The sequence below is a fragment of the Felis catus genome, chromosome D3 (assembly GCF_018350175.1).
Source record: "Felis catus isolate Fca126 chromosome D3, F.catus_Fca126_mat1.0, whole genome shotgun sequence".
NCBI classification, from domain to species: domain Eukaryota; kingdom Metazoa; phylum Chordata; class Mammalia; order Carnivora; family Felidae; genus Felis; species Felis catus.
Window position 1 is genome coordinate 9,307,955 of NC_058379.1, and position 27,633 is coordinate 9,335,587.

The 27,633-nt window shown below is 37.1% G+C and overlaps 1 protein-coding gene across 26 annotated transcripts in view; it reads right to left on the reverse strand.

The window, feature by feature from the left end:
• ATXN2 (ataxin 2) overlaps positions 1-27,633 on the reverse strand; it is a 145,822-nt gene that overhangs the window by 35,426 nt on the left and 82,763 nt on the right. For 20 of the 26 annotated variants that reach the window (XM_045041556.1, XM_045041551.1, XM_045041553.1 and 17 more), the window contains 7 exons: positions 23,390-23,694; positions 22,163-22,226; positions 20,967-21,119; positions 20,514-20,580; positions 6,835-7,019; positions 6,391-6,523; positions 2,749-2,802 (listed from right to left, as the gene is read on the reverse strand). In XM_045041556.1, coding sequence (XP_044897491.1) covers positions 2,749-2,802; positions 6,391-6,523; positions 6,835-7,019; positions 20,514-20,580; positions 20,967-21,119; positions 22,163-22,226; positions 23,390-23,694 — 961 coding nt within the window. The remainder of the gene's footprint in view (positions 1-2,748; positions 2,803-6,390; positions 6,524-6,834; positions 7,020-20,513; positions 20,581-20,966; positions 21,120-22,162; positions 22,227-23,389; positions 23,695-27,633) is intronic. The other 6 variants (XM_019814545.3, XR_006587881.1, XR_006587885.1 and 3 more) reach the window with 3 other exon arrangements.

Here is a 27,633-nt window from a genome sequence, read left to right on the forward strand (position 1 = left end):
CTTGAAATTGTTTGGAAAAAATTAAAGATGAAATATGTCTTATTGTGCTTTTTTAAAAGGAATCTCTGCGAGAGTACTTTACCAACAGTGAAAGGCTTTAAAGTAGAGTATTATAATTTATAGCTCCTTTGCACTGACAGCACAAATACTTCAAGTAATCCAAACTGCGTGCATCTATACAGGTTTTGTTTAAAACACCCATCCTCGCGTCAGGCTCTGGACTGATGGCTCAGAGCCTGGAGCCTGTTTCCGATTCTGTGTCTCCCTCTCTCTCTGCCCCTCCCCCGTTCATGCTCTGTCTCTCTCTGTCCCCAAAAAAATAAACAAACGTTGAAAAAAAAAAAATTTAAAACACCCATCCTTTCCCTACCTAAGCACCAGCAAACTAGAATGCATCGTAAGAAAAATCAAGGACATGTAAATATGCTTCATTAGCTGCAAATAAAACTTTTAAAAGTTTAATTAGAAATATTTTCCTCTGTTTATCTTCTTGCTTAAAAGATATCTGCTAACCAGTACCTCATCCAGGAACTCTTTTCCCATATTACATAGGAAAACTGGGTAGGTGACTGGGAAAAATGTGAAATCGATACTTTAATTCAATCTTTATGACAACAAAAATATGGTCTGGTTCCTCAAAAGGCCAGTTATGAAGGAGACAAAGAAAGACGGGATAGGAGGGACATTAAAAGGCTGACGGGGGAACAGGTGGAAGGGAAGAGAGAGCCAAGAGAAAGGAATCAAGATAGAATAAAACTGTAGAAGAAATCTACTGGAATCAGAGAAGGGAGAAGTGGAGAGTGAAGAACAGTAAATGCTGGGCTTTACGGAGCTACGTCAAGCATTTAACTGCTTTTATTATCCATACTTGCTAATTTAGCTGAGGAGTCCAAAAGGTAAAAATAAATGTTCTTCAAAACTCTGATTTACCTATTCATCAAACTTCTATTTATAAAAATTGAGTTGCCTTCATGAAATCTGGATTAATGCAGGCTAATCAAAGAAGTATTGCTTTTTTTTGGGTCAGACCTGGTCCAAAAGTTCCTCACTCATTGTGTTCCTTGATACAAATGTGTACAACTCTAAATACGTGACTTGTCAAATCCTCATAACATTAACCACATTCTAAAAGTTGTTTCCTAAGCCATGATCTTACTGAAGCCAGTTCAGTCAATAATGTTGTGCCTTTAATTTGTAACTAGGTTTTGTCATTTTGACCTTGGATGCACAAGTCATGAGAGATCACCAACACTGCAACACTAAAAATGAAAACAAAATCTTCCAACTTTTAAATTTGATGTTAAATTCAGAAAAAAAGAAGTAAAGGAAAGCTGAACTCTTAAAAAGGGGTAAAATGCAACTAGACCAAACCATGGCAAAATGGCTTGTGGGGAGGGGGTGGTACAAGCAGCAACTTAAATTATAAATAGCAGCCCCACTGTTAGCTTCTTTTAAGAACTAATAATTCCTCTTAAGGGAAGTTATACTAAGGCAGTTAATACTTAGGTGTGATGATTAAGAAACTTTTAGCTACTTACCAGGAAACTGACTCCAAAATTATTAAACAGAGACAGTAAGATGGTGAGGATAACTACATTTGAGACCTCAAATTGAGTACATAATAAAATTAATTACTGAAACTGTTTTTTACATACTATATCACATACAAAATTTCCCTTTAATGGTACAGATATACAGCAAGACTCCTTTTTAAAGAGCATCTATTAAAGGATTAAATTTGTTAACAATTCCTAGCACCAAATAAATAACAAGTATACACTTATTTTTGGATACCAAGTCATGGCATAGTTAATGAAAGCTTAAGTCAAAATGTTTTCTCAACACTTTTTAAAATCTGGCATTTAGTAGATTCAGACATTAAGTCTTTCTAAAGTAACCCAAAATTTAGTATCTATAATTTTATTATTTAATATCCCTTAGAATATAATATTGCACATAAAGTTACTCATTACTGGCATACACTTCTGAAGGACTTCTGCAAATTAGTACCTTTCCTATCCACATACCAAAAGTCCACGACTAGCCTTACTTAAAAACTGCCCTACAAAATAAATTATGATGTACCCTACACGTTCATTTCCAAAAGAGAGCCCTGCCCAGACTTTCTCCATTTAGGAGCCATCGTTTATTTACCTTTTCACTGGTAGTGAGAGGGGCCAGTGCTGCCAAACAGAATCAAGCAGCTAGGTCATGCTTTCCTGGTGAAGCTCAAAACATCCTGGGTGTCTACCACTTGAGTATTTGAAACCTTCAGTCATGCAAAGACTGAAAAGACAGAAATGTTTCTTCCCTAAATTTTCAAACCTATTCAATTAAAAATCCTTATAAGGATAAATTTCTTCTAGCCAGGATACTGAAAAAGCCTAACATTTTAAGCTTTTTATACAAAGTTTGTGGCTTGGTTGAAAAAAAAGGGAAAAAAAAAGGATTTCTGGAGAAGTTTCTCTGAACAAGGAAAATATTAGGCATTTCCAAAACAGTCACATGTTTGCTTGGTATGCAAAAATTAATTTCTGAAGCAACTCAATTTTTTAATTAACTCCAGCTTTCTTAAGCTGGGTTATATTTCCGTTTTTTAAAACTCTGAATTATTTACAAATATACATATTTTCAATGATTTTGTCTGGCACAAGGAAAATACTGCTCAACAAGTCTACTCCCTTAACATGTATTCTTTAAAAAGTGTTTTACTGTTCAATTAAAATTAGTATAAAAAACCCAACTCACTGGCAAAGTAGAAAGAAGGGCTTGTCTCCTTGTTGTATGGTAATTTGGGGCATGCTGAATTTGGGAAATAGAAAGGTAAATTAGCCTTTTGAGGTGTGCATTTTCCTAATTTTCTGGAAAGGTTGACATATTTATAAATTTCTTTTTGTATTCATGCATAAATCATTTTTCTTATTTTACAAGAGATGACAAGTACTTTAAACATTGCTACAAAATTAAACAAGATAGGGCTGAACCAAGAAACATTTTTCTTCTGTACTGATATGCTGAGTTCCACATGCTGACTTGTTTAAATTAATAAAATCATCTAATCGAAAGACCAACATGGCATTCCACTGAATAACCTTAATATAAATAATGTACCAGAATAAGAGAGTATTTACCAAGTTTAATTCAAAAGACTCAAACAGATTTGTAAATCATTATTAATAGAAACATCATTATTCTGTAAGATATTTATCAGGCATCTGGAAGTGAATCCCAAAACTTAAGAAAAAATAGTTAATATTAAACATGGGTGTGATATCATTCCTTATTAAAATGTCTACATAAATGGGGTGTAGGTACACTTGGAAGGATATGCACCAGAATGTTAACAGGTAATTATCAGGTGGAGGGATAACAGGTGCATTCTCAATCTTTTTGCCTCCTGTATTTTCTAATTTATCTGCATTAAACTACCAAAAGCAAACTCAAAAAGGATTCTGGATCTAACTCTTCTTGATGGCTCTAGTTGGTAGAGAAAGTTTCATTACTACCATTTCTGAAAGGGAAAATGCCACTGCCCTAAAAGAAAATTAGGTGAATTACAAGACAAGATGTTAAAGAAACAAAAAGGAACTTCTTTCGTTACTCCTAAGAAAAACTTCTTAGGAGGGATGGGGCAATGATGAAAGTTAAAGTCAAAGAGATGAAGTTTTTGTGATCAAAATCCTTACTAAGATAGCTAGAAAGAGAACAAGGTCAACAACTACTTAGAATGTAGGATAACTCCTAACAATGTAACTGTTCAGTAATCTGTCGGCATACCAACCATCTGAAGATAACAGTCTTTAGTCATTACTGTCCTTTCTATTCTCAAAGCCTTTTGCTATGGCCATCCAATTGGTAAGTGACAAAAAGGTGACACAGAACTGTTGCCAACATCTCGGTGCATATTCTTTTGTTTGCATAAAAATTTGAAAATATTTAGATAGAACGGATCTTAACAATAAACATAATTCATACTAAAAACATTTGGTTCCTTTGGGAATATGAAATATAAACTGCTCGAGGGGTATGAGAGTAAAATTAGCATTTCTAAGCAACAAATATATCTTAAGTTCAAAATAATGTACTCTGAAAACATATCTATGTGTCTTTATCTGGCATAATTAAGATTTGGAAGATCTAAAATAACTGAAATAATTATTGAAGAATTAATGAATTTGCTTTAGTAGATTAAATTATGGCTTATACTTCATTTCCTACTGTTCTTTTTAGAGTATGGAGTACCCAAATGAGAACCCTGAGTAACCAGCAACAATCCTATGAAATCCAGAGCTTCACCCCAACCTGTCCCCTCATCAACAGATATCAATTAAATACAAGCCATGGAAATTGCAGGAGAGTAGTTCAGATCTGGCTGAGCAACTTTCTCCTGGCATTAAAAAAACTGGTCTTAATGACTAGTTCATTCCAGATTTCACTGGACATTAGGTCTAATGTTTTGTTTGCAGTATTTCTGATTTACCCATATTTCAATTGACTTCAGGGTCCAAGGCCAACTGCTTTTCAAATAGAAAAGTTTTGGGAAGGTAGTTATGAAACCATTAGTGTCTCAAATACAGTGTTTACTGTACAAGCGATTTCAAACCAACGAACATTCATCCAAAAGGAAAAACCAGATGCTGGCAGTGAGTGAACACACTGAGGAGAAAGATTCTTCTCAACATCACAGTATTACTACAATGTCTCAAAAGCATGGGTACACAGACAGTTGTTCTCTAAAAGCAATGGAAATTTTAGTTCAAAAGTTTTAGATCTTATTCAAAGGGGAATATGCCAGAAAATGGGGGGAGAGAAATGTTTTCTCCACTTGTTAAATCATGATGTATTTATCAGAAATATATAAAAAAATCATAATGAACTTTTCACCTAAGCCTTTAGCAAACCAGAAAATTGTTGAAATATATACAAACTGCATAAAAGCATACATGATGAGTCAATGGTGTCTTTTTATACATATTTAGTCCTGGTTAAGACAAGCCAATGACAAGCAATCATAACCAAAATCAGTCTGTTGATATACTTTTCAATTAAATTGTGAATGGGTTTCTTGTAAGAAAGTTTCCCAAAATGTAGCAATTACCTCATTTTAATTCAAAGAGAATAATCCACACTAGGAAGTTTTAAGTGATAATGTGGAAAATTAAGATCAGATTTAAGTTATTTTATAAAAACCATGCCTATGATCATGTAGATTTCCTACCACCGTGAACGTATGCAATAGAAGCATGTCTCCAGGAAGTAAGCACGAGGTTATAGGTGACAAGAAGGATGACTGCTGCTGCCTGAGTCCCACCTAGTCTTATGAACCTCTAAAATCAAGTGTCACCTGAAGTTAAAAAGGAGAAAATCTTTCTTCTTAGTCATTAAAAAAGTTTTAAAAGGGTTAAGAACTGAAATGGCCATGTAATCACATGTAACTATGATTTCACTCTAAGAGTGGCACACTTTTTATCTGTATGAATGAACTTGAATTTCTCTCCTCACACTCTAAAAATTGAAACGCCAATGGGAAAACCTAACTGACCACACAGGAGCGCTCAGGAAAGTTCACAACAAAATTTACATCTTAATGAAATCAGCACTAATTTAATGTGATTTTGAAAACTATAATATGGGTCAACTCACTGATTCTATATTACAAGATGTAAGTGGAAATCTTAAATTCTCAACAGTGAAAACCATATTATTTTAGTACTTCAGACACCTAAGTTGACCTGCACAAAGTTCTCCAGCCATAAAACTCAGATGGAGATTTCTGCTTATTATTCTTATATATACCATTTAATTATTTTATATAGGATACTTTTCTTCATTTTACCGTTGCTTATGATGACTGTATTTAAAATGTGACTCATGTCTAAAGCATATCTAATGTTAGACTATTTTGACCACTTAAAATACAGCATGAGGCAAAAACATACTTTTTAACATTTTAACATTTGTTAACATTTGTTAAAATGTTAACAAAGAGCAATAAAAATATGTAATGCCAGTAACTTCCAGGGGAAGAAGAGAAGCAGAATGTTTTCTGGCTGGAGAGTGCTTTCATTATGGTAAAACTTTCTTTTGTGCCTTGGGCAGGCCATGCCAAGTGGTGGTAATACTGGTGAGGAAGAGGAAGAAGATGGCTTTCTCCACAAAAGATGCTTTCTGTTACACAGATCATTACGTTTCAGTTAAACTAAGGAGAAACATCTGAAGACAGAGGAGTTTTAGGAACAGATTTGCCAAAACTTATAGAAATGGGTTCATCTTTTCTTTAGATTCATGACCCTCAGTGGCACAAGTTATTCTTAAAGTATCTTTTCAGAGGTTTAAAACAAATTAAGAATAGTCACACAAACTGAAAGAGACAAACAAAAGTCCTCCTACCATACATCGCATGCGTCTGCTCATGAGCCCCGTACTGAGTTGCTGAAGAAGACACTAAACCAGGCTGGGCATGTGCTGGTGGTGCCATCATTCTAGCATTACCCTGTATTACAGGACTATAGACATGAGGATGCTGTGTTCAAACAAAAAAATAAAGAGAAAACATTAAACTATCAAATACAGTCAAGCAAATTTTAGTTAGATGTCTTAACTCCATGGTTTCCAGAAACAAGTCTGAAAATCCTAAAACTGTTTTTGGCTATTTCCTTTGAAATACGTTAACACTGATCAGCAATCTTATATGAAAAAGACCCCCCAAGTCCTTAGCTATCTACTTCACCATAACACACAGCACAACTATAAAGGAAAACCCCTTTACCATATTAAAAGTTAGAAGTTATTTAAATGGAACAAAAATGAAGAGTTCGGTCGTATCGGCCTTACCTGAGACTGATAATGTGGCACATGCTGAACAAGAGGCTGATTTGGAAACTGCTGAGGACTATAGGCAACATATTGTGTGGAATAAGCTGGTGGGGTGGCCACAATCGGTGGGCCTGCTGCTGAGGCTGGGTGCATCATGGTGCTCTGATGATGCTGGTCTTGCCGCTGTTGGGGCATATTTGGTACTGCAGAAAAGATGACTTAGTATTAGAAAAGAGCATCTCCAGAATCAAACACATGAACACGGTCCACGAGCCTGGGCATGATTGGACCCTCCTGCCTGCCTTTCCAATGCCATGCTATACCATTCCCTCCGCTGCTGCAGCCACTCTGGGCTATTTTCCTGCCACACATGCTATTAGGCCTCAGTCACAAACACTGATTCTCGAAGCTCAGCTTGGACAACTCTGACTCATCCTTCAGGTGTCAGCCTGAAAGCAACTTCCTCAGAGAGACCCTCTATAATGACCCCCAGATTTGATCAAATCCCTGCATCAGACTCTTACAGCACTATAAAATGTTTCTTTCATACTACTACTCAGATAACCCCTGTCTGATATGCCAAATTATGCCACTTGCTACAGAAGGGCATTAGACGTATACAAAGGAAAACAACAGTTCACAAAAGCCAATATAGAGCCAATACTAACCTTAACTCCATCTTAATTTCCTACCACTGAATTCTTACACAATTTCTTGCTTTCTCAAAACACAGCATCACATGCTATCACGTAGCAGATTTCTAAATAGCTCTTTTTTAAAAAATGTTTTTCGTCTTTTATTATTCCACCCAGATTTCTGCCTATGGTCCTCCTCCTGTTAAAATTCTAGTTAAGAATTCAACTCATGGGGTGCCTGGGTGGTTCAGTCAGTAGTGAATGCGATTCTTAGGGTGTGAATTCGGATCCCACACTGGGTGCAGAAATTACTAAAAAAAAAAAAAAAAAAAAAAAAGAAGAAGAAGAAGAAGAATTCAGCTCAACTGTCATCTCCTTTGTAGTATCTTTCCCAGTTTGCCCAAAAGAGCTAGCTGCATGTTTTGTGTATCTTTCCCTTGCATGTCTATTGTAACACTGACTGCTGTCTGCGATGGGTTTACGGACTGATGTTAACAAAGCCACTTGAGGGAAGAATCATGAACCACTGCCCACAACAGGCTATGAGGCACAAAGAAGGTATAACTTGGCATCTTCATAAAATCACCAGAATTATACAAGTAACTACTAGTTTAGTGACAAAATTTGCTTTTTATTTTAAATATGTGAATTTTCTTAGTATACATTTAGGGGAGCTATATACTGTTTTATCTATTCAGAAAAGCCAATATGAAAATGGGGAAAATGAAGATGGTAATATCTTTCTGAATTTGATCTTCAGAGTCCACATATTTCTTTTTATAAATTTTACTTTATTTTAAAGTGTTTTATTTATTTATTTATTTTAATTTTTTTTCAACGTTTATTTATTTTTGGGACAGAGAGAGACAGAGCATGAACGGGGGAGGGGCAGAGAGAGAGGGAGACACAGAATCGGAAACAGGCTCCAGGCTCCGAGCCATCAGCCCAGAGCCCGACGCGGGGCTCGAACTCACGGACCGCGAGATCGTGACCCGGCTGAAGTCGGACGCTTAACCGACTGCGCCACCCGGGCGCCCCTGTTTTATTTATTTTTGAGAGAGAGAGAGCATAAATGGGAAAGGAGCGGGGTGGGTGGGGCTAGGGAGGGACGGGGGGGGGGGGGCACAGGGACAGAGAATCCAAAGTGGGTTCCACGCTGTCAGCCTCAAGCCTAATGCAGGGCTCAAATTCGTGAACCACAAGATCATGTCCTGAGTGAGCCAAAGTCAGATGCTCAACTGACTGAGCCACTTAGGCGCCCCTCCACATAATTTTTTTTAAGTTTATTTACTTATATGGAGAGAGAGAGAGAGAGAGAGAGAGAGCGCGCGCGCACACACTCGCAAGTGAGTGGAGGAGAGAGAGAGGGAGAGAGAATCCCAAGCAGGCTCCCCACTGACAGTGCAGAGCCTGATGCAGGGATCCATCTCACAAACTGTGAGAACATGACCTGAGCCCAAATCAAGCATCAGACACTTAACCAACTGAGCCACTGAGATGCCCTGAGAATACCTGGGGTGTCTGGGTGGCTGTCAGTTGAATGTCCAACTTTGGCTCAGGTCATAACCTCAGGGTTTCATGAGTTCAAGTCTCACATGGGTTTGATGCTGTCGGCACAGAGCCCACTACATATCCTCTGATGCTCTGTCTCCCCCTCTGTGCCCCTCCCCTGCTCATGCTCTCCCTCTCAAAACTAAGTAAAACATTAAAAAGAAAAAGCCAATTCCTTTTAGTAAAGAAAAGCCACCCCAAATTCCTATAACATTTTTATCAAATGAAAGGTTATCTAATTAAATTCACTAACTGAACTGAACCTTTTCACTATTTTTTGATATTTGATTATGACTCTCATATTAAAATTAGAAAGCCAGTCCAGTGTACAGTCTTAAGACTTAAAATTCTAGTTACACATACAGAAAATGTCTGAATACAATCTTTTTTAATTTTTTATGTTTATTATGAGAGACAGAGAGAGAGACCAACCATGGTAGCAGGGCAGTGGAGGAGGTGCAAAGAGAAGGAGACACAATCTGAAGCAGGCTCCAGGCTCTGAGCTGCCAGCACAGAGGCTGATGCAGGGCTCCAACCTCATGAGCCGTGAGATCATGACCTGAGCCAAAGTCAGACACTTAACCAACTGAGCCACCTAGCCACCCCTACAATCTTTAAACATAAAAAATTCAATTATACAAAACAAAATCCTCCCTTCCACCGTCTGCATACCATTTTCTTCGCTAATAGCAACCACTATCCTACTCATTTGCACATACGCGTATGTATTTATACAGACGTATACCTGGGTCTACAGTGTATATATTTTCCTTAAATTTAATCTACCTTAATATTAAATGATACCTGGGTGGCTTAGTCAGTTAAGTGTCCAACTCTTGAGTTCGGCTCAGGTCATGATCTCACAGTTCGTGAGTTCAAGCCCCCCAACGGGCTCTGCACTCATAGCACAGAATCTGCTTGGGATCCTGTCTCCCTCTCTCTCTCTGCCCCTTTCCCACTTGCTCTCGCTCTCTCTAAAAAAGATGGTAATGGAAATTCATACTCTGAATAGCAAAAAATAATTGCTAATTTTTAAAGGAGTGAATAATGGCACTATTAACTATGATTTTTAAAACAAAGAGTCTGTAACTCTTAAATATACACACTGAAATAGTGATAGGTGAAATTATATGATGTCTAGGATTGCTTCAAAATAATCCAGTGAAGGCAGGGTGTAAGACAGTGAGGATATGAATGACCATCACTGGTTGTGAGCTGATAAAGCCTTTCAAAAATGTTTGTAATAGACAGTTAGCCCAACATGAAATAATTTTTTAAAAATGACTTAAAGATGATAAACAAATGCAACTTGTAAACCTCATTTGGATCTTAACTGGAACAAACTAATTGTAAAAATATACATATATTTTAAAGATACCTAGAGAAATTTGAGGATATCAGGGAAGAACTGTTCATTCTATTTAGGGGTGATAATGGTACTTACAGGTGTTTTATTGTTTTAAGAGCCCTAATATTTCCAGAAAAATGAATTATTTACAGATAAAATGATATATCTGAGACATGCTTCAAAATAATCCAAAAGGGAAGGGATGTTATAGGTGAAACAAAACTGTCCTTGAGTGTATGATTTTCAAAAGTACTTGTATACTACTGTACTATTCTAACTGCTATATATATATTTTTTAATTTTCAATAAATAGGTTTTTAAAAAACTTATTTATTTTATTTTATTCTTTTAGTAGTCAAGATATGTATGAAGCTCAAAAATAAAGAAGAAAACCTGGGAGTGGCTGGATGAAAAAGTAGTCCTATCGGAGATAAGCACTCTAATAGAACAGAACAAAAAAACCCAGAAATAGACTCAACTGCACATGGGTCCTTAATATATGATAAAAAATAGTATTTCATATCAATTTGATCTCTGGCCATAATGGAATTTAAAATTCAAAAACAGAAATACATCTGGAAATATTCAAATATTTGGAAATTTCAACACAATGCCAAATAACCCACTGGTCAAAAAAGAAATTATAAGACAAAAAATATTCTGAATTGAGTAAAAATGAAAATACAACATAGTAAGTTTTGGGGATGCAGCTAAGACAATGATTAGAAATTTGTGGCTTTAAATTCTTCTATTAGAAAAGAAAGTTTGAAAATCACCAACTGAAGCGACCACCCTAAGAAACTAGAAAAACTGCAAATTAAATCGAAAGAAAGCAAAAGAAATTAAGTGATAAAAAGCAAAAATCAACAAAATAGAAAATATAGAAAAAGCAATGAAACTAGAAGTGGTTCTCTGAAAAAATTAATGAGTCTCTAGCAAGACTGATCAAGAAAAAAAGGGAGAGAAACAAATTATTAGTACCAGAAATGAAATACAGAGCATCATTACAGAGACTATAGACATTAAAAAAATAAAGAAGGGGCACCGGGGTGGCTCAGTCAGTTAAGCGTCCAACTTCAGCTCAGGTCATGATCTCGCGGTTCGTGAGTTCAAGCCCCATGTCAGACTCTGTGCTAATAGCTCGGAGCCTGGAGCCTGCTTTGGATTCTGTGTCTCCCTCTCTATCTGCCCCCCACCCCCACTCACATTCTGTCTCTGTCTCTCTCTTAAAAATACATAAACATTAAAAAAATAATAAAATAAAATAAAAATTATGACAACTTTAGGCTACTACATTGGTTAAGTTAGACAAACGGCCACAATTAACTGGATAACAAAACGATACAAAGACATTACAAAGTAATGCAAACTACAGATCAATATCCCCTAAGAACATAGGTGAAAAACCTCCTAACCAAAACACTATCAAGTCAAATCCAGGAATGTGTAAAAAGGATAATACACTATGACTAATGTAAGTGGGATGCCAGGAACGCAAAGCTGGTTCAATTCACAAATAAATGTAATTCTTCAAAATAACAGCAAATCAGAAAAACTATATGATCATCGATCATCATAACAAAGTATTTAACAGAAGTCAATAGCCAACCATTCATGATAAAAAAAAAAAAAAAAAAAAACCCTCAGCAAAGTAGGAATCGAAACCACACCAAACGGTATGCAGGCATTCCTCAGATATCTAGGTTTGGTTCCAGACCACTTCAATAAAGTGAGTATCACAACAAAGTGAGTCAAGTGTGTTTTCTCATTTCCCATCGTTCTAAAAGTTATGTTTACACCATACTATAGCCTGTAAGTGCATAACAGCACTGTCTACAAAAAACAACATGCATACATTAAAAAATACCTGATTCCTAAAAAATGCCAACCATCATCTCAGCTTTCAGTGAGTTTGTAATCACTAATCACAGATCATATATATATGTATGTGTAAATATATATATGTGTGTGTATATATATATATATATGTATATAAAACAGATAATGTAAACATTTAAAATAATGAGAATTACCAAAATATGACAGAGACAAATGCTGAGCAAATGCTGTGGGAAAAATGAAGTCAACAGACTTAGACTTGCCTGACAAAGAGTTGCCACAAAACTTCACTTTATTTAAAAAAATAAATAAAAGGCAGTATCTGTGGAATGTAATAAAAGGGAGTATGCCTGTACCTAACAGTGTAAGATAATAACAACAATGTAAGTAAGAACTTAGGATAAGTTCTTTACCCTAAGAATAGGAACATGGTAAGGATCACATCACTTCTAGTCAGTAATGTATTAGAAGACTTAGCTAGTACAATAAAGCAAGAAAAAGATACAGTGATTAGATTATGATGGTGTACACAGAAAATTCTAAGTCTAAAAAAAAGCTACTAGAGGGGTGCCTGGGTGGCTCAGTCAGCTAAGTGCCCAACTTTGGCTCAGGTCATGATCTCATGGTTCATGGGTTTGAGCCCAGCACTGGGCTCTGTGCTGACAGCTCAGAACCTGAAGCCTGCTTCCTGCTTCAGATTCTGTGTCTCCCTCTCTCTGCCCTTCCCCGACTCGTGCACTCCATCTCAGTCTCAAAATAAATAAACCGACAAACATTTTTAAAAAGTTATAGAAACAATAAATGTTTTAGCGAAGTGGTAAGACAAGACACAAGCTCAATATTAAAAAATCAAGTGTATCTCTATATACTTGGTAAACAATGTTAAAAAATTTTAAAACACTGAAACAATAGCATAAAAATATGAAATACTAAGTGATAAATTTAAGAAAATATATGCAAAACTTATACAATGAAAAAGACTACAAAACACCGGTGAAACTGAAGATCTAAATAAATGGAGAGATATACCATGTTTCTGAACAGGAAAATTCAATATTGTTAAAGGGGGACACAATTCCCCTACAAACTGATCTTCAGATACAATGCAGAATTCCAAACTGGTTCTAAAATTTATTTGCTAATACAAAGAACCTAGGGTACCTAAAACAAGTTTAACAAATAAAACCGGAGCACCTACATGAATTGATTTTAAAATTTATTATAAAGTAACAGTAATCAAGAAAGTGAATACTAGCATGAGGATAGACACACGGATCAATACAATAAAAATTAGTTCAGCAACAGACCACATATATATGGTCAACTGAATTCTGTGAAAATGCAGAGATAATAAGTAAAACAGAGGCTAGTGCTGAGAAAACTGAATACATGCATATACACATATGGGGAAAAAATGAACTTCAACATAACCTCAAGCCCTACACAAAAATTAATTTCAGATTGATCATATACCTAATTTTGGAAAAGATAAAACATATTAAACTTCTAGAAGAAAATATAAAAATATTCACAATCTAGGGCAGGCAAAGAGTTCTTAGTAATGACACAAAAAAGTATGAGTGATAAGAGAAGAACTTGATAAACGGGACTTCATCAAATTTAACACCAGCTCTTCAAATGAAAACCTGGCTAAAAGCAAGCCACAGACTGGGAGAAAATATTTGTAACACCCATTTCTGATAAAATACAATTATTAGTAGGAAAAGAAACCCAATGTGAACAAAGGGAAAAAATTTGAACAGACACTTTTGCAAAAACTGACAGTCAATTAATGCATGAAAAAATTGCCCATGATCAGTAATCATTAGGGAAACACACTCTACAACCACAATGAGACACCACAACACACCCACTAGACTGGCCAGAATTAAAAAGAGATAATACCAAGTGTTGGCAAGAATGTAAAATATTTGTAACTCTCACACAACTGATCAGTTGGAATGTAAAATGATACAATCACTTTGGAAAACAACTGATCAGTTTCTTATTAATTTAAAATTGTACTTACCATACAACTCAAAAATCCCCATTCTAGGTGTTTAAGAAATGAAAGCAAATACTTATACAAACACCAGTACACAAATGCTCTTACAGCATGTTTATTCGTAATAGCCCAAAACTGGAAATAACCAAAATATTTATCAAACCTGTAACAAGTAAATTATAGTTTAATCATCAAAATGGAATGTTACTCAGCAATAAAAAAGAACTGATACAGGTGACAACATGAAATATTTTCAAATTATTATGCTGTTTAAACCAGATGCAAAAAACTATATACTATATAATTCCATTTATAAAAAAATTCTGGAAAAGTCAAATCTAATCCATAGTAAGAGAAAGCAGATCAATGGTTGCCTGAAGCCAGGGGTAGGTGAGTAGTTTGATAAAGAACAGACACAAAGCAAATCATTACACCTTGGTTGATGAGGCAATAACACATGGGTACGAGTAAATACAAATTCATCAAAATGTACACTTCAAAGGAATACATTTTATTGTATGTAAATTATAGAAAACAACTAATTTAAAAAATCTGGATAGCCATTTGGAATAAGATTAACTAGATTCCTCTTATACAGTATACATGATGACTTCCAAATAGATGAGAGATTTAAATGTTAAGAAAAGGAATCTGTATACATTCTGAAAGAAAATGCGTATAATTTCCTTCACTACATGAGTGGGGAAAATATTAAAAACTATGAACCAAAAAATTCAAAGGTAAATCTCAGGAGAAAATTAGAAGACTTTTAAGGAAAAAAAAACATGAGAAAATCTTTGCAACCTTGGAGTATGCAAATTCAGGAAACCAAAGCATAAGCATACAAGAAAAACTGAAATAATGGTCTGCAAAATTTAAAACTTCTGTTCTTCCAAAGACATTTAAGAAAATAATCCACAGATTACAAAAAAAAAAAAAAAAAGGTTTGAAATACACACATCAGAAAAAGGACCTGTATCTATCCATACTAATTAAATAGGACAACTAACCAATACAAAATGAAAAAAAAAAAAAAAAAAAAAAAAAAAGAATGAGAAAAGCCTGTATATATATACAGTAATTTCTATGGAATAGATCTTAAAACAAAAAACCCCACAAGTGCAGAACAGTACATATAGTATGCTTCCTTTTTTACATGATGGAAGAAAACTGTTAACACAAAGATGCCATAACAATTTATTTTATTATTTTTAAAGTTTATTAGAGACAGAGACAGAGAGAGACAGAGACACAGACAGAGAGACAGAGACAGAGACAGAGAGAGAGAGAGAGAGAGAGAGAGAGAGAGAACACGCAAGCATGAGCGTGCATGAGTGGGAGAGGGGCAGAGAGAAACCCAAGCAGGCTCTGTGCTGTCAGCACAGAGCCCAACGTGGCACTCAAACTCACGAACCATGAGATCATGACCTGAGTAAAATCAAGAGTTGGACACTTAACCAACTGAGCCACCCAGGTGCCCCGTCATGACAATTTAATGAGGACATAGTCTTTCAACAAATGGTGCTGGGGTATGTGGAAAACCACATGCAAAAGAATGAATTTGGATTCCTATCCTCATACCATGCACAAAAATTAACTCAGAATGGGGCACTCGGTTGGCTCGGTAGGAAGAGCAAGTGACTCTTGATCTCGGGGTCAGGAGTTTGAGCCCCATGTTGGAGTTAGAGATCACTTAAACGAATAAAACTTTAAAAAAATTAACTCAGAATGGATTATCAATCTAATAAATGTTGCAGCCAAACTATAAAACTCTTTAAAAGTCACAGTAAATCTTTGTGACTTTGGTTCAGACAACGGTTTTTCCTTAGATATAACACCAAAAGCATAAGCCACAACAATAAAAACACAAATGAATTTGCATCAAAATTAAAAACTTCTGTGCTTACAGGGTGCTTCTGGTGCTTGGGATTCTCTTTTTCCTTTCTCTGCCCTTTCCCGCTCACATGCTCACACATGTATGCTCTTTGTGTGTCTCTCTCAAAATAAAATAAACTTAAAAAAAATACCAGGGATGCCCAGGTGGCTCTGTCTCAGTTGGCTGAGAGTCCGACTTCAGTTCAGGTCATGATCTCACAGTTGGTGAGTTTGAGCCCCGCATCGGTTCACTGCTGTCAGCACAGAGCCAGCTTCGGATCCTCTGTCCCCACCTCTTTCTGCCTCTCCCCGGCTCATTCACTCATTCAATCTCTCTCTCTCTCTCTCTCTCTCTAAACAATAAATACGCATTTAAAAAGTAAAAAATAAAACGAAACTTTTGTGCTACAAAGGACACCATGAAGCAATTTTTAAAACTCTCATCAAATGGAAGTATTTGTAAATACTTTATCTGATAAAGGGTTTGTATACAGAGAGTATAAAGAACATCTACAATTCAATAATTAAAAGACAAATAACCGAGTTGAAAATTAGGTCAGGAATCTGAATAGACATTTTTCTACAGCGATATGCAAATAGCTGATAGGCACACAGAAAGATGCTCAATACCATCAGTCATTAGGGAAATGCAAATTAAAACCATGATGAGATACTTTATAACCACTGAGATAGATATAACCAAAAAGACAATAGCAAGTATTGGCAAGAATGTGGAGAAACTGGGATCCTTGTACACTACTGATAGAAATATAAAATGATGCATACACTCCAACACAGTAATTTCACTCCAGGAGAAATAAAAATATAAGTCTACACAAAAACTTGCATACAAATGTTCACGGCAGCATTACTCATAAGACTCAAGAGTGGCAGCAACCCAAAGAGGAATCAATTGATGAACGGATAAATAAGATGTGGTATATCCACACAATGGAATAGTATTTATCCATAAAAAGGAATGAAGTACTGATAAATGCTCCAACATGGATGAATTTTGAAAACATTTCACTAAGTAAAAGAAACAAGGCAGAAAAGCCTACATACAACATGTTTTCCCTCATACGAAATATCCAGAATAGGCAAATCTATAGAGAAAGCAAGCATATTATGCTTAGGGTATGAGAGTGTATATGCATGGGGAGGGGTAGGGGTAATTGCTAAAAGGTACAGGATTTCTTACTGGAGTGATAAAAATGGTCTTTTTTTTTCTTTTTAAAAGTAATCTCTACAACCAATGTAAGTAAGGCTCAAACTCACAACTCCAAGATCAAGAGTCAATGCTCTACCAACCGAGCCAGCCAGGTACCCCAAAAATGTTCTAAAATGTGCTGTAGCAATGACTGGACAACTCTGATACGCTGAAAACCACTAAACTGTATACTTCAATGGGATGGATTTTATGGCATGTGAATTATATTTAAATAAAACGATTTTAAAAATATATATTTATAGAAAATGAATATTCACAAAAATAAACACTGTGAGGACAAACAGAAAATAATTTTAAACGATCATCTGCTGATGATAAAAAAAAAAATGATACACCTACTAGAACAGAAGTGATTAGAGAAAGTACAAGTGGAAGAGACTGGGCTGGAAGCAAGACTTCTCCGAATGACCTCTTTATGTCATTCCACTTTGCAATCTTACAAATATTTTGCGTATGCATAAAATTAAAATAATCAAAAAGCTATCCCTGACAAATGAAAACAAGTCCAATCAGATTGGTCTATCTATGTATCAAACCACTGACATGACTCAGTAACTCTGGAAGACAGTATTTTGGAAGTAGCAAAGACACCAACAGTTTCTCACTCAGAAAACTGGCACTTACACAATTCTTAATGAAACAGATAGTAAGGAAAAGTTAGACAACAAATATTTAAAGACTATTTTATACACATTGTAGTAAAATGAAACAGGCTCACCAAGATGGGCCCCTGCGATCCTGCCTCCTGGTATTCACACCCCTGTGTAGTCCCCTTCTACTGTTCCAGGTTGGCTTTGTGTAATCTACAGCATACTGCAGAAGTTATGCCACTTCCAAGATTAGGTTGTAAAACACACTGCAGCTTCCACTTAGATCAATTTCTCTCTGAATACTCATTTTGGGAGAAGCCAGCTGCCACGTTATGACCAGCACTATCCTGTCAACAACTCTGAATCTGGAAGTAGGTTGTCCAGCCTCATTTAACCCTTCATATACTACAGTTCTAACCAACATCTTGGCTGCAATTTCTTAAGAGACTGACACAGAACCACCCAGTTAAACCGCTCCTGAATTTCTGACCCTCCTGAGATAATTTACGTTTATTGTTTTAGGCAGCTAAGACCTGTGATAATTTGTTAAAAGATAGATAAAAAGATAGGATTGGGCTATCACCACCTGAGCCCTTAATTTTACCAATACTCACAATAAGACCAATATTGTGGACCTCCTGAATGATCTAATATAAAGCACTGATAATCATCTTAAATATTCTTACCTCTCTCCTAGAAAAAAGTTAAACCTGAAGTACTCAATGCCATCACAAGGAGTAGAGACACAAATCTAGAATACGGGACATTCCTACATAACAACTGGTTCCTGCCACAAAGCAGTAACAGGAAAACAAAGAGAAAAGGAACTACAAAGACATGTAATAAATGTAATAATTTATAGATCAGGGGCATCTGGGTGGCTCAGTCGGTTAAGCGTCCGACTTTGGCTCAGGTCACGATCTCACTGTTCGTGGGTTCAAGCCCCGTGTCAGGCTCTGTGCTGACAGCTCAGAGCCTGGAGCCTACTTCAGTTTCTGTGTCTGTCTGTCTGTCTGTCTGTCTGTCTGTCTGTCTGCCCCTCCCCCACTCATACTCTGTTTCTCTCAAAAATAACATTAAAAAAACTTTTTTTAAATAAACAAAATAATGTATAGATCATATTTTGATCCATATTCAAAACAGATCAATTATAAAAAATATTTTTTTAAAAATGTCTATTTGTTTGGGGGTAGGGGTGGGGGTAGAGGCAGAGAGCCCGATTTGGGGCTCGACTTACAAACCAGAAGATCATGACCTAAGCTGAAGTTGGACACTTAACCAACCCAGTGCCCCTAAAAATGTGATTTTTGATCCAATCAGGATAATCGATTAGATAAATTTATTAGATGAAAGGGAATTACTGTTTATTTTATAAAGTGTGATAACACCACTCTGGCCATCTAAGAAAAAAAAGTCCATAATTCAGAAAGATATACACTAAGTACATAGGAATAAAATGGCATGATGTCTGCGATTTACTTTTAATACTTCAGCAACAAAACAAAGCACCCTCAGGTAAATATGGCAAAATCTTGATAAGTGCCAAATGTGAATTATGGACAAACCAATTATCCAGTCAGTTCCCATCTTCTGAGCATAGCATATGTTTATAGATGCTGTTCTTGACATGTGCCTGTTCTCCCTTACTAGAAATGACCCTGCCTCCTGAAGATAAAGTGCCTCTCTCACACCAAGAGCCATACTGTACTATAAGGCCATCTTAAAAAGAGGAAACATCCCTCTACTATGAAGATTCTGATGGTTTCTGAAGTGAGCTGGCCTCTGCTCAAAAAGAAATTCTGGATGGGGAGTAGGGATGGGGGTGGGGAACTGCAGGTTAGTATAAAATTCAAAGGTCAGCCAGATACCATATGTTTTCACTCTTATGTGGATCCTGAGAAACTTGACAGAAACCCATGGGGGAGGGGAAGGAAAAAAAAAAAAAAAGAGGTTAGAGTGGGAGAGAGCCAAAGCATAAGAGACTCTTAAAAACTGAGAACAAACTGAGGGTTGATGGGGGGTGGGAGGGAGGGGAGGGTGGGTGATGGGTATTGAGGAGGGCACCTTTTGGGATGAGCACTGGGTGTTGTATGGAAACCATTTTGACAATAAATTTCATATATTGAAAAAAAAATTAAAAAAAAATTCAAAGGTCAGCAACTTGGTAAAATAATTTAACAAATACTCTTCAAAATTTAACATTGAAAACTTCAGAATTCAATTATTCTTTTCAAAGAATTCTTTTGAACAATCATAACTGATGAGCATTTCTCCTCTCCTAGTTTTGTTCATAAAAATGCACCTTAGGGTGCCTGGGTGGCTTAGTACATTAAGCATCTGACTTCAGCTCAGATTATGATCTCATGGTACATGAGTTCAAGCCCCGCACTGGGCTCTCTGCTGTCAGCAAAGAGCCTGCTTTGGATCTGCTGCCCCTCCGCTGCATGCACACTCTCTCAAAAATAAATACACATTAAAAAAAAATACATCTGAACACCTTAGGCAGTGTTGGGTACCACAAGTCAGCGTACAGGCTCATCAAAAGTCAAAGCTGAACCACAAATATTACTTAATTCATGCAGCATGCACACTTACAAGCAAACACAGGCAGGATTATTCTCACCTTTACCTGCTCTATATGTCTTGGCTTGATTCACTGGCATGGGCGTCATAGGTATAGGGTATAAAGGCTTGAGAGAATTAAAAAAAAAAAAAAAAGAAAAGAAAATTAGGCTCTTATGATAGTAAGAATATATTTTACTATTTTCTCTTACTGGTATATTGTTAGAGAGCTAGTTCTGAGGTCTCCTGGTTTGCCAGGAGTCATTAAAAAATAAAATCACACTCACACCTAAAAGGACAAACCCCAAACCAGTAAATCTAAACCATCTTTCTTTCTCACCAGAAAACATTCTCACATTTTATACTAAAAACATACCATGCCATCACATGCCTCCTCTTTTCAAGTATTTTTGTTTCGCCATCACTACCTCAAGTCACCCCATACCTAGAGAGCACTTGGGGTCAAATACAAATAACTAGGGAGGGTAAGTGCACATTAAATTCTAGGACTTACTTGCACGCCTGGGCTCACTGGGACTGGATACATCATATTTGGTGCAAAACAGACAGGCTGAGTATAAACTGGAGCTGGCTGCTGATGACCCACCATAGATGGGCTAGGTTGTGCTTGAGGACGAGGTGAAGTCGGGGTGGTAGAAGGCTTTGGCTATAAAAATAAAAATCAACTATCTTCAGATGAAAAGCTATTATTGCAATCTGAAAACTGATCTTCTCATCTTTCTAAGATCTACTCACTTTTAATTAGTCCCTTTTAATGAAAAAAACTTTAGAAAATAAACTTCCATATGTTTAAAATAAAAGGAAAAAGTTATGTAGGAAATGAAATTTGCCAACTCATTTATTACAATAATTTGCCAACATCAATAATACTACTAAAAATGACAGCTTTTTAAACACCTAAAAATAAGTGATCCTTAAGGAACTGGAGAAAGTTTTTAACATCTTTTTAAAATTAATTTAAAAAAATTATTTTTAATTGTTTACTTATTTTTGAGAGACAGAGCGTGAGTGGGAGAGGGGTGGAGAGAAAGGGAGACACAGAATACGAAGCAGGCTCCAGGCTCTGAGCTGTCAGCACAGAGCCTGACATGGGGCTCGAACCCATGAACCGCAAGATCACAACCTGAGCCAAAGTTGGACGCTTAACTCACAAAGCCACCCAGGCACCCCTAGAGTTTACTTAATTTTTGAGAGAGAGAAGAAAGAACAAGAGAGCCATCAGGGGTGGGGCAGAGAGAGAATCCCAAGCAGGCTCTGCAATGTCAGCGCAGATCCCGATGTTGGGCTCAAACTCACAAACTGTGAGACCATGACCCGATCAAGAGTCAGATGCTTAACCAACTGAGCCACCCAGGTGCCCCCTGGAAAGTGTCTCTAAAAGTAAAGAAATATCTTCTTACAAATTTAATAGAATAATAGTTCATCTATAAACCTGAGAGCCTCGCTAGCCAGCCAGTGAGGAAGATTCAAAGATTTGCCCCAGATCACATCTAACTGATGACAAAACAAAACATGAATCTTTTCCATGGCTCGGAAGTATTCGTAAATGACCACAGAAAAAGGAACAGAAACTACAGGTTTTTCAGCATCCTATAACTGACTTTAGATGGCAGGTATGGGGGAAATCCTACTACTACTACATTTATCATTTTCGAGACTAGATTACTTCAAAGAAAGAAACAAACTTACCTGAGAAAAGGAACGAGGGTTAAACTCCTTTGCATTAGGATTCAGTGTTGATTTTCTCACTTGCCTAAACCAGGGGAAAATTAAAAAGGGCCAGTAAAATCTGCATGGAACTTATGTTTCTCTCAAGTCTTCCATACCTGTTTTGTTAAACTGCTGAACATACATTAAACAATTCTTACTGAATCACTAATCCTCTTCATTAAAACATATGCATGAATTTCCCACTCTTTAATCTGATAAGGATCGGCCAAAAAGGGGCAACTAAAAAAAAAAATGTTAATATATAGTTCTTCTCTCAGAGGCAATCAACAAATATTTAAACTGGTAAGACAAAATATTCCTAAAAAAAATCCCTAATATACCAATTCTCTAGCATGTGGGTTTGTTTGTTTTTTAAGATTTTATTTTTAAGTAACCTCTGCACCCAACATGGGGCTCAAACTCACAATCCCAAGATCAAGAGTCACACCCTCTGCTGACTGAGCCAGCCAGGTGCCCCCTAGCATGCAGTATTTTCTAATGTGACAAAGCGTTTCCTCCGTGACATGCCTTGGGAAAAATCATGACTCTAAGAAATAAAAACTTTTGCTTCAAATTAAGCAGCAGCACTCTTTGATCAACAAGCCACACTCCAAAAGTTCAGCCATAACTGGACTGTATGGAGACCAGAACAAATGAATTAACAGTGGTTAGCTTGGATTAGGTTCTGAGGCTAGCCCACAAAGATCCATTCAATTGATAACACACTGAATGTGCGGAATTAAGTTTATCTTAACAAATCTAACCATTAAGTAAAACACTGTTTATGATAGAAAACATGCTGAATTCCAACTAGGGGCACCAGATACTTCTTCCTCTTCTCGGCAGTGACAGTTCCCAGTCTCAGCAGCAGAGCCAGGAGGTGGGTACTGACTAGCGGCCAGGGGACAGAATTCCCAAAAGCCAGGAATTTTTCAACTCCTTGTACATTTACAGAAAAAAAAACTTTCTCAATTTAGTCTAGTTTTTGACCATGGGAAACAAAAATGGGGAAGGAAAAGAGAAGTGCAGAGTGCAAAGACCTGATTTACTTAAGACATCACTGGTTTAGCCCAGCTGTTTGTAACTTGAGGTCCACCTACAAAACAGGTCCAAATGTCCAGACAGATTCTTGAGCTGAAGGGCCCTGTACCCTTTAAGAAACATTTAAGCAAATAACAGGATGTGCTCAATTCGAGGTCTACTCACTCAGCTGCATCTTTCTTCTCCTCTTTATCATCTTTATCTTGTTTGCATCCCGGACTGGAAGTCTGAACCCCTTGGGATGTGACCTCAGGTCCCCTCTTGTGCTCCGCATTACTGAGGACTGAAGGAGAAATGCTGGGACTGCTCGGTTTGCTGCTGCCACTGGTGCAATTGCTGCTGCTATTTTCAACGAAAGAATCCTTAGCATTTGGTTCAATTTTGTCTTTGACCAAATCTCTTGATTTTTCTCCCTCTCTATTTTTGTTTAGCAGTTGATCCATAGATTCAGAAGTAGAACTTGGCTGTAACTAAATAAAGGAAATAATTATGCTTAAATATTTTAAATAACTTTATGATGAATTTTCTCCATGAGTATAAGCAAACTAATATTTGTAAGCTTGAGATATACCGAATAAGGCTTTTTTCATTACTTTAAGAATGTTTTTATTATAAAGCAGTAATAGCAGAACACAATGTATATGCAACACAACCATAGTCATCTAAGCACTCCAATGTCCTAAACTCAAAAGTTAAATACTTACTTCCTGCCTTCCCTGTGTCAGAAATTGTGCCTGCTCGGTATGGAAAACATGGAAGACCTCCTATCCTCGAACAGCCCATCACCTGGGTGAGACCAGATACTTAACAAAATGTGGTAAATGCTATGGGATCCTACAGGAAAAGCAACTTATAGAAAAAGGTTCTTCAGTGAAAGTCATCGAGTCTAAGGTAGAAAAGATTTGGTGGGGGGGAAGGGGGAGGGCGGGGAGTAGTAGTTTGGAAAATGGAATTGTCTAAGCTAAAGAAACAACATGCTTAAAAATCCAAGGGAAGAGAAGAAGACGGCTCCACACTGTGAAACAGAAAAGCACTACTGGCTGAAGCACAAATGCGTGGGTAAAGAAATGGCAAACTCACCGAAGAGGGACAAGATGATAAACGAACTTGAAAGCTACGTTAAGGACTCTAGCTTTTAATTCTCAGGAAAATGAGCAGTCACTGAAGAATTTTAAAGAGGTTTAGTACTGAGCAGATTTGTAGTTCACAAAGATGAACACAGTAGTCTTGCGGAAAATGAAACGGAGGGAGCCAAGTGAGCATATACAGTGACCGTTACGGAGGCTGGACTAAGCCCTGGGCCTGGACTCAAGAAGTAGGGGGCTGGGAAGCCAGAAGTAGGTGGATTCAAAGGGACACTGGACTAGACATGTTCGTCAGTTAGACCTTCTAACTTGTAAAGAAAGAAACTGCAAAATACAAGTACCATGAAGAAAAGCAGGAGACAAAAGATGTCAATGAAATAGTTGCTGAGGTTTTAAGTTTGCCAGCCAGAAGAAAACAATGCTACCACCGTCCCAAGATGATTTAAGATGCCATACTCCAAAGAAAGAGAGAGAAATAGATGAAGGAAATAACAAGAAAAAAAGAAGGAAAAAGGCACCACCTAAAAAGCTGAAGAGGCAATGAGAATATAAGCAGCCGCTCCCAGCACCAAGAAGGGACTGCAAGGCTGAACAGACACAAACTATGTCTCAAGCCTCGAGACGGGCAAACAAATGTCAAAGTCTCACTCCTGAGGCTTGGCACGCAGCATTATGCATCTCAAGCTTCACTGCATCACCAACAGAGTTATAAAGTCCACAACCAGCTCAGGGCAAAAGGTGATAGGAACATTTATTTGCAGCCGGTGGCAATTTAAGCCACAATATAGGCACTTAATGTTTAAGCCACCATTTGTTCACATAAATCTTTAGTAGAGGCTACCAACATAACAGACCAACTGTATACTGCATAAGATTGAGTATTTATAAGAGTCTCTGAGGCAAAAATAAGACTTCTGTTGTCGTATTTGTATAAAGGAAAATCTATCTATAATACTGTGGTGGGACACTGTTCTAAATGATTTACAAACTCATTCATTTAGCTGTTACAACAGACCTATGTGATATAGACACTATTATCACTACCTTACAAATGGGCAAACTAAGGCACAATTCATACTTTTGAGCATTCTGCTGTATTTCCTACCTCCAGTATAGTAAGTAAACCTAAGTGAAAACTGAAGACTTTTCCCCCAAAATTGAACTTTATCTTTTATTGAACTATAATTAATGTATAACGTTGTATCAGTTTCAGATGTACACCATATTCCTTCAATATATGTATATACTGCAAATTCAGTATGTCTAGTTAACAGCCGTTAAGTGCAGTTACAATTTTTTTTCTCTTATGACAAGAACTTTTAAGATTAACTCTTTTAGGGACACCTGGGTGACTCAGTCAATTAAGTGTCCGACTTCAACTCAGGTCATGATCTTGCAGTTCACGAGTTCGAGCCCCACATCAGGCTCTGTACTGACAGCTCAGAGCTTATAGCCTGCTTTGGATTCTGTGTGTGTGTGTGTGTGTGTGTGTGTGTGTGTGTGTGTGTGTCTCTGCCCCTCCCCCACTCACACTGTCTCTCTCAAAATAAATAAATATTTTTTTAAAAAAAGATCAGGGGCGCCTGGGTGGCTCAGTTGGTTAAGCGGCCGACTTCAGCTCAGGTCATGATCTCGTGGTCCGTGAGTTCGAGCCCCGCGTCGGGCTCTGTGCTGACAGCTCAGAGCCTGGAGCCTGTTTCAGATTCTGTGTCTCCCTCTCTCTGACCCTCCCTCATTCAAGCTCTGTCTCTGTCTGTCTCAAAAATAAATGTTTAAAAAAAAAATTTTTTTTTAATTAAAAAAAAAAAGATCAGCTCTTTTAGCAACTTTCAAATACAATACAGTATTACTGACTGTAGTCACCATACTGAACATTACATCTCCTGATGTAACTGTTATTTTATAACCGGACGTTTGTACCTTTTGACCCCATTCCCCATTTCACTGCCCCCTGGCCTATGGCAACCATCAACCTGTATGAGTTTTTTTTTCTTTTCTTTCTTTATGATTTTACACACAAGTGAGATTATGCAATTATTTGTCTTTGTCTGACATTTCACTTAGCATAATGCCCTCCAGGTCCACCCATGGTCATGGCAAATGACAGGATCTCTTTCCTGCTGAATACTCTGTTACATAACGTGTGTGCATGTGCACATTTGCGTATATGTTATATAAAAATACATGTGTATCTGTTTGTGCTTACATATATACACACACAATTTTATCCGTGCATCCATTGATGGACACCTAGGTTGCTTCCATGTCTTGACTATGGTAAATAATGCTGCAATGAACACGGGGGCACAGCTATCTTGTTCAGCTAGTATTTTCATTTCCTTGTATAATTACCCAGAAGTGAAATTGCTAGATCATATGGTAGTTCTATTTTTAATTTTTATTTTTGAAGAACTTCTAAAAACTGTTTCCTTAGTGGCTGAACCAACTTATGTTTCCACAAAAGGTGCACATCTTGGTCAGCATTTGTTACCTTCTTATCTTCTTGGTAATAGCCATTCTAAAAGAGTGAGGGGATACTTCATTGTGGTTTTGATTCGCACTTCCCTGGTGACTGGTGGTGGGCACCTGTTCATGGACCTGTTGGCTATCTGTGTCTTCTTTGGAAAAGTGTTTATTTAGACCCTCTGCCATTTTAAAATCAGTTTCCTTGTTCTTTTGCTACTGAGTTGTAGGAATTCTTGATGCATGCTGGATATTAATTCCGTATCAGTTATGTGGTTTGCAAATATTTCCTACATGCAGTAGGTTTCCTTTTCATTTTGTTGGTTTCCTTTGCCGTGTGTTATTTTTGCTCGTTACTTTTGCTTTTGATGTCAAATCAAAAAATATTCCTGCCCACCACTGCCAATGTAAAGGAGCTTATGCCGAAGTCTTCTGGGGGGTTTTCTGGTTTGTTTGTTTTCATTTATTTTTGAGAGACAGAGAGAGAGCATGAGTCAGGGAGGGACTGAGAGACAGGGAAACACAGAATCTGAAGCAGGCTCCAGGCTCCCAGCTGTCAGCACAGAGCCCGACACGGGGCTCAGACCCACGAAACCGAGAGATCATGACCTGAGCTGAAGTCAGACGCTTAACCGACTGAGTCACCCAGGTGCCCCTCTTCTAGGAGTTTTACGTTCAAGTCTTTAATCTATTTTGAATTAATTTTTGGGTACAGTGTTAGACAGTCCAGTCTTCCCAATACCATTTATGGATGAGACTGTCCCTTCCCCATTCTATATTCTTGGCTCCTGTCATAAATTAGTTCACCATATATGCATGGGTTTACTTCTGGGCTCTCTATTTCTATAACTGACCCATAAG